At 42.9% G+C, this 15365-nt stretch overlaps 1 protein-coding gene across 2 annotated transcripts in view; it reads left to right on the top strand.

Annotated features, from left to right (window-relative positions):
• Positions 1-1108: 1108 nt before the first annotated feature.
• Positions 1109-15365, top strand: part of LOC148016309 (uncharacterized) — a 75172-nt gene continuing 60915 nt past the window's right edge. The window contains exons 1-2 of one of the 2 annotated variants that reach the window (XM_087664117.1): positions 1109-1226; positions 1328-1727. In XM_087664117.1, coding sequence (XP_087520243.1) covers positions 1152-1226; positions 1328-1727 — 475 coding nt within the window. In that variant the 5' untranslated portion in view covers positions 1109-1151. The remainder of the gene's footprint in view (positions 1227-1327; positions 1728-15365) is intronic. The other variant, XM_087664118.1, reaches the window with a different exon arrangement.

The raw sequence follows: 15365 nt of genomic DNA, 5'->3' as shown, positions 1-15365 counted from the left end.
TTTGGTGGACTCGTAATGCTTTCATTTTTTACTTCGCCTTAGGTATTTGTGGGGCCATGTGTTTGCTATTTGAAGAGGTGGCTTCACGATGTTTGGAAATCATTTGCACTAGCCCTAATATGCTCACTTCACGATCCCTTTCTATTGTCATGTAGCTTTGTATTTTGTTGCTTTTGGATTCATTGATATTTGCTACTTGTTTTTCTACATTTACTTGGCTTGCAATAAGATTTGTTGTAAATACTTCTCTTCATTAATTTAAACATCTTTATGAGAGAGAGAGAGAGAGAGATATATATATATATATATTTGTTGCTTTTGGATTCATCGATATTTGCTACTTGCTTTTGGATTCATCGATATTTGCTACTTGTTTTTCTACATTTACTTGGCTTGTGATAAGATTTGTTGTAAATACTTCTCTTCATTAATTTAAACATCTTTATGAGAGAGAGAGAGAGAGAGAGAGAGAGAGAGAGAGAGAGAGAGAGAGAGAGAGAGAGAGAGAGAGAGAGGGAGGACTTCCATGAAAATTATGTAGATATTTTGAAGAAGAATGCTTGACAACACTACTACCACAATGTCATAGCATTGGTACTTAGTTGTGCAAGTTCTCTTTTCCTATTGCGCCATGGCTTCTCTCTCCAACAAGAACCTATTTGGCTCCATTGTTCATTTGGTTTGTGAGGTATCCTATTTGCACATTAGAAAAATGCCAGCATGGCTCGTGCTTGCTCTCTTGTTTAGTATTTGGAGGAGAGGGCCCACACACCCCCATGCTCCCAGTGCAATCAATCTATAGGGGAGGTGCCCATACAAACCCATTTGCCCTGCCCTTGTGATCAAGCTCCACTAGTCATTTGGCTTGTGAGCTACAATATACCCCGCACCTCCTGAAAGACACGTCCCCCCACTTTGGGAGTTGCGATATGTGTATTTATCTCCAAAAAAAATTACTATAGGAGCTAATAAGATAGGCATAGATGATATATAAACATTTCTAACTAGATGGTATATAACAAAGCTCTACATTTTATAATACAAGATGATAACAAAATAGACATATATATCTAGAGTTTGTGGGGCCCGCTGAAGAGTTGGCCAGGTGGTGGCACTCCGTTAAAGAGTGATGACGAACGAAGAAAAGAAGCATGCAGATGGTGAGAAGTTTCTTCAAGCTTCCAAAGTTCGTCGTCGACGGGTGCCTGGCAAGGAGAATTTCTCAGGTAAGCTTCTTGTCTGATCCTGCCCTCCCCCGTCAACGTTCCTACAGAGACCTTACCCTAGACACAAGAAGAAGAAGAATAACCCTTCCCAGCTCTGTCAGACAGCGGCCATGAGCAGCTTGCCCCCAGACATGCAAGCTTTCCTCTCCATCATGTCAAGTGTGTACGGTGACCCCCCTGCAATACCCGGAAGCAACTGGAGGCCCCGGCCGCTCTCCCCCGTGCAGCCTCGCTACCTGTGGACTGATGCCTTCGGCGTGGTTAACTACATCACTCTCTTCAAGGAATCAGGCAACGACCCTGTGTTCCTTGACATGGCAGATGCGCTCATCCTCGATGTTCATAACACCCTGGGCCGGCACAGACATGGCGGTGGCAGATTGGGCACCTCTACTGATGTGGAACCTTTGAGAGGCGGCCTCAGGATTGGAAAAGTTGAAGAAGAAGGCGAAGAAGATGGGGACGGGCAGTATTTCCACTACTTGACCAAGTGGATGTTTGGTATGAAACATGTCTTTTTAGAAATTCGGCAGGATTTATGCCATGGAGAGCACAACGCAAGATGTCTCGTTTTAGAAATTCAGCTGCATCCATGCTGTGGAGTGTATTATGCAGGGTTATCTTAATTTTACTAGAAGCTTTGCCATTTGACTCGTGAGTTTCATGTGCAAATTTATTAGGCTAGTTGAAGGGGTTACAGATTAGCTTAATTGGTAGAGCAATGGACTGTTAATCCGTAGGCTGTAAGTTCAAATCTTGCATCCAGAGTTAAAAGGGGAATAAGCAAAATAGAGATGAGATTTAATCAATGAGAGCTAGTTTGTGCTTTACTTACTATGATCATGCATCGAAAACACGTTTTTGTCAGCATGAGTTGACAGTCACATAACTGCCACCTCCTACTATCTTCTAAAGTAGCTGTTAATACTTGAAAACTTCTATTATCTTTTAAAGAGGAAACAAAGCGCAAAGGACATCCTCAACATAGAGCAGATTAGGTTCAGTATAGGATTGTCAAGTACATCCAAGTCAGCATTTGTGAGTAGATTAGGTTCAGGGTATCGAAGCCAGCATCTTCGTCAAATGCTGACAACGCCACCTGAATCTATCATGCAGAGATCAAGGTTCTGAAATCAGGTTTCTGAACCTGAGGTCACTGCTTTTCTTTTCTTGGAACAATTTGCCAAAAGAAAGACCGATTTGATTGAGTTCCTACAACAATGGTTCTGATCATAAAGTATGTGAAAAATATGGGTGTGACGAATCATATCTGCAATACATAGTTGAAGACAAATGCATCATCACTTATAGCTGACATGCTTAGTCTCCAAGGAGGAAGCGAGGAAAACGACTCCTCAATGTACTTAGTGACTCCCAAGTAGCCTTCGCCTCCGGGCGGTTTTTCCACTTGACCAATTAGTTCAACGGGATCGTTCAATCCTAAGGTCAAGAACCAATTCGGGTTCGAGTGGAATATAACAAGTAGTATCCTCAAGCCGTGGGACTTTCTCAATTGAAACAATCAGTTTACCTTGCTCCAATTGTTCTTTCAAATGACTTGTATGGAACATAAGGTGAACTTGGATTTCTGAAGGCAACTTTAGCTCATAGGATACACTAATCTTCTTGGTAATTTGGAAAGGACCACAATACCTCAAAGACAGATCATAGCACTTGTTGGTAGTCATTGAATCGGAGTCCTTTGGGACTTTAAGGTAAAGCCATGTATCTTTTTGGAGCTCTCGAGGAGTATGATATTAGCATAAGACTTGGTACAATTCTAGACCGTTTAAATGCTTTCCCTAGTAATTATCAATATATTTTGCATATCATGCGGAAAGTCAACTACGGATTGCATTTTCACCCCCTTGAGCTCTGTAGCAATCAATGGTTTCAGCTCTTAATTATACATAAGCATAAAAATGCTATAACCAGTAGCCAAATGCTTAGCACTGTTATAAGCAAACTCATTTTGAAGAAGATAAGGCTTTCGATCATATTGTCTACAAGAGACATATGTACGTATCATATCCTCCATGGTTTTATTTGTTTGTTCGGTTTGTTTGTTAGTTTCAGGATGTTTTGAGGACGACAGGGACAGTTGAATTTTCAGTTTTTGGAAAATTGTTTGCCAAAAATGACCAGTAAACTTAGGGTCCCAATCACTGACTATTTTGTCGGGCAAACGTAAAGGTTTGCCACAACCTAGATTGCATTATGACCTTGATTTGTATGGCGCAATCATATTACAAAATCCCTAGAAATGCTACTCCATTTTCTATTGGGAGTTTGTATAGGATACAATATCTCTATCTGTCTGTGCCATTAAGCTTTATTTAGCCTCAACTATAGTCTTAATATACAACCAATAAAAATAGCAACCAACCAATACCAAAGTCTTGCATATGCTAGGATGTCCAGTGCTTGACACATTGTGATACTCGTAAATTTTTTTCTTGTGGATATCTTGATCATCGAGCATACACACTTTGCCTTGTTTAAAAAGTAATCCATTACAAATGGAATAAATTTCCTTCATTTTTCTCTCAGTAGCCAGCTTTTGGATATTCAGACTGCCAAAGTTTCTAAAGCTACTCGATTCCTCGAACTAGTCGCCAGATCTTACCAAAGTGAAGATCATTTTGGCAACGTCCTTTGAGAAACAGAAAGAAATCAGTTGAGATTTTGGAGAAGAATAAGGCATTAACTTCAGGAATTCAAGTAAGAGCACCAGTATAACCATATTAGTTGCTGCCTTTCTATAATGAATTTTGAGTTGAACTTTTGCATGAGTTGCATTTATCTTATCTTGTGGCCACAGAGATCGGGCTAATTACAAAGGTATTTTAATGAATGATAGTCTATTCAAATAATAAGCCAAGTGTTGTACAAATAATGGCGCCACAGTTTAAGTGTATGGATGACCGCCAATAATTCCTTCTCTTGGGTGGTATAACATGTTTGGGTGTTGCTAAGCTTACGGCTTTTAAATGTGATAGGTTGATCATCTTGATAAAGAACAAGATACAAAGGATAGTCGCTTGTATTTGTATGAATCTCAGAAGATTTATTCGGATTGATTATTTGCAAAATCGGTGCAGTGGTAATCAATGGTTTAAATATGCAAAAATATTGATCGAGCTCACGAGTCTAAATAATTGGTTGATTAACATGCTTCTTCTTGCTTCGGATATTGTTAAGCAAATGTATCAAGGGTTTAGCAATATGAGCATATCCTTTATGAACTTTTAAAAAAACCTAGTAAAATGTAAATTTTTTTTTTTGCTTGTCTTTCAATTTTTGGAATAGCCTAATCAAGCACTGCTCAAATCTTTTTGAGGTTGATCTGGATGCCATTAATCAAGATGACCTGACCAAGATATAAGAGCTTTGTACCAAAAAATTCACACTTGGATGGTTTAGTAAACAATTGCTTTGGTCTTAAGAGACATAGGCAATGTGCAAATGTTTTGCATGTTTCTCTTACGACTTACCATGAACAAGGATATCATTAAGGAAAACAATTATCCACTTTCCAAGATACGGACAAAATAAGTTGTGGGAGCATTAATCAATAAAAAATGTAGAACCAGAAATTGATAATGTTCATACTGCATTCGAAACACATTTTTCTGATGGGGTAACTAGACCTTAGATTGATTTTGGTGAAATATCGTGTAAAACAAAGCCGGCCTACAAGGTCATTCATTTGAGGTGACTAGACTAGAGACGAAGTCCAATGTAGACTTTGGGGAGAACATGTGTTTGGCAAATGGGACGTCTTTGGTAGATAGGTTTGACGCCTTGCAACACATGGCGCAATGGGACGGAGTTGGGATAGGTTGACTTCAGTCTTCTTGCCATGTGGATTGGGGAAGTCAATTCTAATACTAAATGTGGAAGGTAGGCTGTTTTAGAGTCAAACATGGTTATATTTTTTTCCGATACGTATAAGTTTCTTTCTTGATAAGAAACAAGAAACGAAGAACGTTATTAACCTTTCTTTTGAAAGGATTTTAAAACTTGTTGTGTCTCACCATCCGACCAGAGCTTCCCTTGCTTGTTCTACCCACCCAAAAAAAATGCTGAAAAGATTTGCATTAAATGCAAACTATTTGCAACGGTGCATTCTATTCTACCTTTTCTCTCTCTCTAATTTGATGAGCATATGTTCTTGCACATTGTCTTAATCTTCTTAGTTTCTCTCACTCTACAGATTCTCTCTTACCATCATGGCTTTCCATGGCGTATCTCCTTTCGATGTAGCCGTTCCCACTGAACCTTGACACATGGAGGGTACCTGTTCGGCTTCTCTTGAACCCAAGTATATGCATGGGTAGCATCTCGAAGCTTCTTCTTCTTTTAAATCCAATAAGAGAGTTGTCACTAATGGCGATTCTCCAAGCTCAAGTCAAAGAAATATAGCAACAGTTGGTTGAGTTGCACACTTCTCATTTTCCATTTATACACACAACCATGAGGATGTTGCCTCTTCAGTTCCAACCGGACCTTTTTAAAGGGAAAAAGAAAGAATGTGATGAGACAGATATTGATTAATGGCTGACCCCAAATGGACGGTGTATTTTGATTTGCATCGGTTTGATGATGCTCATGCATTGGACAGATACAAATCATGTTATAGGGGAAGATGTATGCTCGCTGGGCAAGGCTACGGCCCAAGCCGGTAACATGGGCTGATTTTTAGCCTGTTTTTTCGGAAATGATTGGTGATCAATGATCGGATTGAAATTTTTTGAAAATTATTTGCTCTTGATATGGGAAGAAAGAGCTTGGATGCAAATTCACATGACTTTAAAGATTTGTTGTATAAAAGGAAAGCCTTGGATGATCCTCAAGTGCTACTCTAAAACCAATGAAACGTACCTCATGGATCCAATCTATACAGGAGACATGACACAAGCTATATTCACAATGAAAGGGATTGGATATCAGAGTCATCTCCCAAACATTCAAGCTCACCCCTGAGCTTGGGAGCTAGTAGCACTCTGAATTATGACGACATCCCAAGAGTTGATGTCCCTATACTATCAACCTATAGTATCTCGGTATATAGATGTGTTGGCCACTAGGCAAAGAGTCCAAGAGTGGTGATCACACAATAAATGTGGACTATAGGTCCTTGAGTTCTATAAAAAGGACTTCGATGCCCTAACTCCGAAGTGCCCTCGGTGCATTGACACTAAGTCACTATGTAATTAGTGTAGAAAAAAGGGCCATGTTATTCATGAATGTAGAAAGAGGATTGCAAGTGAAAAACAAGAAGCAATCGGGCATGACTATTAGTGAAAATTCAGCAAGTACAAAGGATGCAACACATTTAGCAAGTCTAGACATTGGTTAGTCTTATGCTTTTGTTATGCGTTGTTTGTATGGTCTTTCTTGTGCACATGGCTTGTCAGTGGTTGAAAACAACAATATATGGTATTTTAACAATGGTGGCTCTAAGCATATAACATCCTTTCGTGACTTGTTTGTATCATATGCAAATGTATAAAAGGGGAGGATCGGCTATATGTATAAATAATGTTTTGTATGCAATCCAAGGCATTGGACAGATTCCCATTGTTGCAGTAGATGGGAAAACTATCATGCTTGAAAAAAATTTGAATGTGCCGGGCATAAAGAAAGAATTGCTTTCAGTTTTAGCCATTGCATGTGTTGGTCTTGCGGTTAAATTCCATATGGATTGTATAGTGTTTATGACTATAGTGATGGGGATGCCTTTGTTGTCATCAGCATATTGTACAATGGTCTATATTAGCTCGATTTATTTGAGACAAGAGCATCAAAGGGTGCTTTACAAGTTGGTGCTACCACTATGGATGAGACTGAGTTATGGCATGCTTGATTTGGTGATCTCAAGTATGGTAGTGTGGTAGTTTGCTTTGCTTGAGAAGCAAAAATGTGGTGCTTGATCTCTCTCCATTGAAAGCATCTACTCATAATGTATGTGAGAGTTGTGTACTTGGCAAAACACATCGTACTTCATTCCCCAAACGTGGATCTATGTATGCTAATTAGAAATTATAGCTTGTGCACAATGATGTTTGTGGACCCATGTGTGTCAAATCTATTGAAGGATACTTGTAATTTGTTATCTTGACATGACCTGCATCGGGCACATGCTTTGAGGCACAAATTTGAAGTGTTTGCATGCTTTAAAACCTTTTTAGCTTTATGTTAACTCCTTAGACGAACAAGAAGAAAAATCTAGAAAATCTAAAGCAGAAGACAAGGCCAAGGCAAAAGTGAAACGGAAGACGAAGTCGCACCAAGAAAAATATGGAAACACAGAAAAATCCTAAATCAAGGAGAAATGCGCATAAGAAAAAGCGCAAATCAATACTTTTGTAAAAGAGCGCAAGGCGCACCACGATTTATTTTAAGAGCATCGGGCTCTCACCCATGCAAATTGTAAAGATAGATATGCGGTAGGAAGGAAGCTAGGAAGATAGGAGGACAATGGGAAAAACGGCCTAGGCCACGGCCGCCCATGTAAAAAAGGGGATAAGGGGATGATCGCCCAAAAGGGATTTAGGGCATGTATATAAAGTTCAAAAAGTGAATGAGAGCTTATTCTTTTGGTGTGTGGCAAAGTGGACTCTTCTTCTTCTCTTCTTCTCTTCTCTTGCTTGCTTGCTTGCTTGTGCTTGATGGAGGGAGTGTGAGTGAGTGAGGGAGTGAGTGGGCCGTCCACCATTTCCTCTCTTTTTCTCGTCTTCTCTCGTCTTGCGTATGGCGATGGGGGATGGAGCTTGGAGGAAAAGGCTTGAGGATGCTTGAGCTTGCATCATGAATTGTGGAGCTATCGGAGTGCTTGAGAGAGGAAGCAACTCGATCAGGCATCAAGGTAAGTTCACTACACTCGTAGAGAGGGATAGTGCGCCGGCTATGTGAGAGGTAGCCATTAGTGCTCGCTTGAAACGCTTGAACAATAAGCGGTCCGTGGGTCTTGGCGGTTGAGCTTGAGCTTGCCTCTACATTAAGGTTCCGTTGCTGGGACCAACGGATTCAAGCTTAAGCACTTGTGCGATTCAAATTAAGCATTGAAGTAAGGGTTTCATCCCTGGACCGGAGCTTGAGATAGATAGGAGGTTTTGGGTTTTTAATCCGTGCTACAAGTAAGTATTTTTGGTTTTTGATGGTTAGTTGAGTAGGGAAAATCAGTTGAGTACTTTGCCTTCAATTCTTGTTGCATTTAGAGTAGGTTAAGGTCAAGAGATCGGTTGGAAAAGCGTAGGGTTTGCTGCTGTAAAACAGGCCAAATAGAGCACAAATCAGGGAAAAACGGGAAGGAGTGTTGAAGGGGGTTGAGGTTGACAAGTGAGGGGGTAGGAGTAACAAGAACCTTGCGGGGGAGGGGTTTAATAGCCAGGACACCAAGGGGGAGCTCATTTGAAACCCTGGTTGAGAGAGAGAGAGAGAGAGAGAGAGAGAGAGCTCCATTGCGTGGATCTACTTCATTCGCATCGCCAATTAGTTTGTTGCCTACTCTAGGTATACCCACATCTCCTTTATGCATAGGTAGGATCTGGAAGTAGTAGGTAAGTGTGAAGCTTGCACTTGGCTGGCCCGACGATTTTTTCGTTGTTTTGAAAAAAACGCCGCGTTCGGCCTATCCGAGTGACAACGATTTTGGACTGATTCCTAGAATCGGCTCGGCTCACTCAGGCAAGTTGACATTTAGCTTGGCCGAATTCACCATTTGGATACTCAGCACTTGGCCCACCCAAACTCGGCCTGTCCGAGTCATTCACTCGGTGAGATTAGATACTCGGCCTTTGGCCGCTCGTCCGAATTTTGTATTCGGCCTTGGCCCACTCAAGTCTCGTGCTACTCGCCCGACCCAATTCGGCCTAGTTTCACTTGGCCACTCGGCCCTTCAAGTCAGTCACTCCGCCCCTGCAATTCAGACTTGTTGGGCTGAGTTTGATTTTTTCAAAATTTTTAAAAGTTTGGATTAGATCCACCTAGATATCTTTTGTACGAACACCCGAAGGCCATACAAAAGCTTGAGATGTCTTTCTGGCACAAGGAATAAAGGAGTTGGCGAGACGCAGATGTAGAGGTGACACTAGTCGACCATCCAAGAGTCCGGTCCTCTAGTGACAACAAGCAGAGTCGTAGAGCCCAAACGAATCTTGATTGAGCGGAGGGCATAGTAGAGAACCCTATGAACTAGTGAGGACGGCTAGAAACTGAGCATACAAGCCTATCAGGCTAAACCTATGACGAGAGTGCTAGAGTTGCCTAGACATTTTATTTTCTTACTCACTTTGATTTCCAGTCCTCTAAACACAGTTGAGAAGAGCAAAAAGCCTGATTTCACACAACACAAAGAAAAGAACACATATGCATACACACGCATAGAGTGAGGGTAAGTTAAGGATTGGTTGTAATTAACAAGGAACTCACCTAGATATAATAATTGAGGGAACCCACCAGTAAGAGAAGACCCCAAGACATAGAAGGGTGATCGAATCCCCAAAAGTAAGACATAGAAGGGTGATTGAGAGAGCGCTAGAAGAGACATCACGCTGAGCGAGCTTCTGACGAAGCGGCTGCTAGATAACACCATAGCAAAATAGAGCGCTATAGCATCGGCAACATCGCTATTGACAGGGTTGGGAGTCAACCAAGGCTCTAAGAGCCAATACAAAATCCCCGTGGTAGCAAAGCAGCTGGACAAATACCAAGCAACCGACGACCCATACAACTTTGTGGAGCAATTTGAGCAGGTCTGCGAGGCCAACGGCCTCACTGATCCCACTCAACGCTCCTAGGCTTTCGGACTGTGCTTAGGCGACAAGGGCCGGCGGACCTGGTACACAAGACTAGATGCTACGGAGCGAGCCAATTTGAATGGCCTGAAAAATCTCTTCATTAAGAGATTTTCCGAACTTGGGTACTTTGATAACTTGCTATTACGACTCATGAACGTCAAGCAGAGAGAGAGAGAGAGGACATTCGGGATTACGTGACCCATGTGAGGAGCCTCTTCAAGAGAATCCCTATGGGCGAGAGACCAACTGAAAGAGTGGTGTCCATGGTATTTATTAACGGAATACGAAGTGAAGAGCCCTACAAAGCCTTGGCCGGTAACTCGAGCTTGCAGCGAGATGCACTGGTGAGGGTCTTTGAAGAAGCTATTTGAGTGGACGACTAGCTCAAAGAGAGAAGCTCCAGGAGCTTGAGTCGAGAAGAGTCCAACACCAGGGATTCCAAGAGGGCTTTAACGTCGAGTGAGAGATCAGGCCCAAGCGCTCAAGACAAAGGGAAGGGCACCGATTCAAGGCAAGAGCTAGCAAAGCTTACTGACATAGCCAAACTGCAGGAGATGATGAGACGACCAACGCGCCCACACGTTCAGGACCCTAGGTTATGACCTTGTGGTAATTGTGGTAGGTTTGGCCATGATGCCATGCATTGTCGATTACCTCGGAGACTCCCATACCCGCAGCCTTACGGTCAATCCTACCTTGCGAACAGGCCACCGAACTTCTTTGGAAGGGGAGCCCCATGGGCTCTCTCGGCATCTAATGACGCTAAGCCGTCCATCCCTAGAATGGAGATAAATCCTAAAAGTATTCGAGGCCACCTAGACCCTACGTGACTTATCCACCGAGTGATACTCTAGTCCACTATGTGGATGAGCCTAGCGGCGACGAGCCTTATATAAACCCATACGTATCATACGATGAGGAAGGCAACGCAGTCCTTATGGACTATCGGCTAGTGTCGATGATGGCGTTAGGTAGAGGGAGAGACAGAGGCCTAGAAGCACAGACCCAAAAGCCAATTGTGTGTTGGACTTGTGGTCACCCAGGACACATTTCTTCACGTTGCTCTGAGAGGGAGCAAGCAAATAGAGATAAGGTAGACCTGAGATGTGCTGAGTGTTGAATCACTCATCTCTTTGTCGATTGCCCTAGACGGAGGCTATCCTTTAGTTCAACAAATGAGTCATCGGTTTCATTTGACCTGCACGTAGACAAAGTAGGCCGGCATATCATTACCAGGGCCTAGCAACCTTGACGCAACCTCAGTTGGAAAGAAGAGTCGGAGACGGAGGAAGAAAAGGCCAGATGCTAAGGTCACCCTTAAAAGTGAAAGTGCCACAACACTGCCTGTTGGGAGAAAAGTCATTGACGTAGAAGAAGAAACGTCGGCTCCATGGACGGCCAAAAAGGGAAGTGGCTATCACCCAACTGTTTGGTGATAGCCACTCTCAAAGAGGGCACTTTCCACTCAAGTGAAAATACCATAGACTAACTGGAAAGGTGTTTGTCCTATTGTGACCTTATGGGAGATTTTATACGCCCAAATGACTTCTGTAAGTCGATTGTCCCAATCACGACGATGTGGGCCTTGTCAGGATCAAACAAAGGATGTGATTGATGACTTTGACTTGGCCATGGGCTTTGGGATAGTAGGGTATGGACTTACGATGGCATATCTTGTAGATCTCTATTAGCTCTTTCATGATCTTGTTTAGAAAGTGAGTCCCTTTGTCATCATGCTAACAAGCTCTAACGGACTGCCAAAGCAGGTGACACATCAAGAAGGTGAAAGAGTGGGTGGAGGAGGCCCAGGAGCACCTAAAAGACGCTGAACCCATACTACAAGACGAGATCGATGATCTCTTAAGTATAACCATACCAGTCTCTCTCCCATGACCAAAATCAAGGGAGGCAATGGCACCACAAGTAGGGCCACCTAGACAAAGTCTAAATGCTCCGGGCCAACAAACCAATCAGGGCCATTGGCCAAGAACCGCAGAGTTGGGAGAAATGCAAGTGGCTAGCAACCTTCTTAGTACACTGTGATCACCCCTGTGACTCTAAGCTTAGGCGACCTGCTTAGGCAGCATCCAACGCTATGGTAGGAACTGAAACAGTGGGTCGAGGAATCAAATGAGCGAGTTTCCATAGACTTGCTTGAGTACGACGCAGAAACACAAATACGGAGTCTGACGTTGCACTCCCTGCCTAAATCCTTGCATGTCAATGCTTTTTGGGAAGGCACGAAAATGCATGCAGTTCTGTCAGTCTTAGGTCTAGGGGATGTCCCAAGAAAGGGGATTGTAGATACAGGGGCAGGAGTGACTGTGCTAAGCCATGCAATACTCCAAATTTGGGATAACCCACTGGTCGAGACTGCTAGGTTCAACGTCACACTGGCTAACAGAATGAAGGTGAGACCATTCAGAGTGTTGAAAAATTGGCCATTGAAGATCGCAGGAATCCAATTCTTTGTCGACTTTATAGTCATGAAGGGAGTGGACTATGACATCCTGCTAGGTCGACCTTGGAGACGCAACGCGAGAGTCGTAGAAGATTGGGGCAATGGTCTCATCTTCGTAGGTGATCGAATGGAGGCTATAAGAGTAGAGATGGACACTTGGAAGACTACATCGGTTAACCTAGATGCCGTCTCCACCATGTTGAAGGGTGATGGACAGATTAGGAGATCCTATGGGGCCCTTACCAAGTATATCTCGTGCTCGGATGACGAGTGAGACTGGATGCATGTTCTTGCTACCATTGACCTGTCTTTCTCGGACAATGAGGAGTACAAGTGAGCCATCAAGCCAATTGGCAAGCCCAAGGACACACACTTAGTACCAATTTGCATGATGGTTGGAAGCCGACTTGGAAAAACTAACCTCTTCACATTCCGGGTCTCGAACAATAGAGAGAGCTCTTGGAGATCCTAGGATATCTGACAGACAAGTTGAATGGCAATCCAACAATGAATCTCAAGCCTCTCCAAGATCTCTTAGACAAGTCTAAATGGCGATAGTCCAAGGTGCACGATTTAAACTTGAGGTATAATTGGGCTCTAATTCTCGATCAACAAGAGGAGATATATCAGAACTTGGAGAATGATGAGTAATCGGACAAATATAGTTTTGACGACGAATACGAGGACTGCTGTTCCTTCAGTGATAAGAGCGAAAGGGAAATCGATACTATAGAATACGACACTAGGGGGCGTATAATCGAACAAATACGAGTAGACTTGAGAAAGGAGTCAGACATAAGGACTCTGACCAAACTTGGTTGGAGCACACAGGCGCAATCAACTATGAGTAGGCAGGTCTAACCCAACCGAGTGATGCATCATTGCTGCGAACAGACTCACCTTCTGAGCTACGACCACCAAGAGAGAGTTTCTCTTCTACTGAAGACAGAGAGTTCGATTTTGAGTCGGAAGTCAGCTCAGATAGTGATTGTGAGATACATTGACCTCCCAAGACTAGACGCACTAAGGGGGACCTACTCGTCCACCTAAGACGCCGACAGTTAAGGGAGGAACGATGGAAGTTGCCTAAAGAAACGCAAACAGAAGAGCAATGAAAACTGCAAGACCTACCAAAGCGATTCACAAAGTTCAAAAAGGGAGATAGGGTGGTGATCTTGCTGGAAACCAATTGAGGGACCCGCCAAGGTTAAAGAGGTCAATTTAGCTAGGAAAGGGGACACACCACGACCTTCTTTATAGCTGATGACTTGATTGAGCAAGATGAGGCAAATCTTGTTACTCTCTTGTAAGAATATATAGACGTCTTTGCTTGGTCCCTAGAAGAGCTCAAAGGGGTAGACTTGAGTGTGGGAACTTACAACATACCCATGACACCTGACGCAACACCGATCAAGCAGCAGCGACTGTATTCCATGAATCTAAAGCACACCCATGTCATCAAGAAAGAAATTGATAAGCTAATGAGAGCGGGATTCATCTACGAAATTGAACACACGGATTGGGTTTTGCCCAGAGTCATCGTATTAAAGAAGAATGGAAAGATTAGAGTGTGTGTCAATTACAAGAAGGTAAACTCGGCAACAAAGAGAAATAACTATTCATTGTTGTACACCGAGCACATGCTCGAGAGAGTAGCTGGCAAAGAGGCCTACAGTTTCCTGGATGGCTTCTTTGGATACAATTAGGTGCAAGTGCATTCTAATGATAGGCATAAGACCGCATTCGCCACTGAACGGGGCATCTTTGCCTACATAGTCATGCCCTTTGCGTTGACTAACGCACCGGCTATCTTCCAACGATTGATGTGCACTATATTCAAGGACATGCTTAGGAAGGAGCTAGAGGTCTTCGTGGATGATTTGTGTGTTTACTCTACTTGGAGAGAACATTTAGACAGAATCCGAGCGGTCTTTGAACGGTGTCGATTGTATCGTCTCTCGTTGAATTCCTTGAAGTGCCAGTTTTGGGTGAAGCATTGATGCACCCTAGGATACGTGGTATTGAAGAACGGCATTGCTACAAATTTCTCGAAGATCAAGGTCATCGTCGACCTTCCACTCCTAATTGATTACAAGGGCGTTCAGTGCTTCTTGGGACATATAGGGTATTACCAACAGTTCGTGTTGAACTATGCATTGATTGCTAGACCTCTATACAAGTTGTTGATCATATTTGAATGGACCGAGGAATGCCAACACATGTATGAGGAACTGAAAAAGGCTCTGACCGCGGCAGCGATTCTACGACACTCATATTCCATGTGCACATTGATGCTTTGAAATTCGCTGTAGGAGCTATGTTGTGCCAACCTGGTGAACACAACCTAGACTATCCAATGAGCTTTGCTAGCAGACAACTCACTGAGACTGAAATAAATTACTCATAACGGAGAGAGAGGGGTTGGCTATGGTATTTGCTGTAAAGAAATTTCAACATTATCTTTTGGCTACACCATTTACCTTCTTTGTTGACCATCAAGCCCTGTTATATCTTGTTAATAAACCTTGTGCTACAGGACGCATCACTGATGGCTACTTTTGCTTTTAGAATTTGACTTCTCCGTTGTAGTACGTAAAGGGAAGTAGTATTACATGGTTGACCATCTATCTCGTATCCCCACGGGAGAAGCTGCTGAACAAGGCATTGTGGATGAGTTGCTAGACACGCATCTATTCCACTTATCCAATGAAAAGGATTTGTTTAGAGCTGACATGCCGCTATATTGGGCAGACGACATAGTTCAAGTGCTTGAGCACGGACTGTCGGAACGACCGATAGAAAAGGCCTCGACTCAGGTGGCTCATCTGAAGATCCAACCCTATCAATTGATAGCATGCCAACTTTATAGGTCGG

The sequence above is a fragment of the Lygodium microphyllum genome, chromosome 23 (genome assembly GCF_053477565.2).
Source record: "Lygodium microphyllum isolate KBCC chromosome 23, Lygodium_microphyllum_v1.1.10, whole genome shotgun sequence".
Classification (NCBI taxonomy): Eukaryota; Viridiplantae; Streptophyta; class Polypodiopsida; order Schizaeales; family Lygodiaceae; genus Lygodium; species Lygodium microphyllum.
Note: the sequence above shows the minus strand (reverse complement) of the source record. Positions and strands in the feature narration are given on the sequence as shown.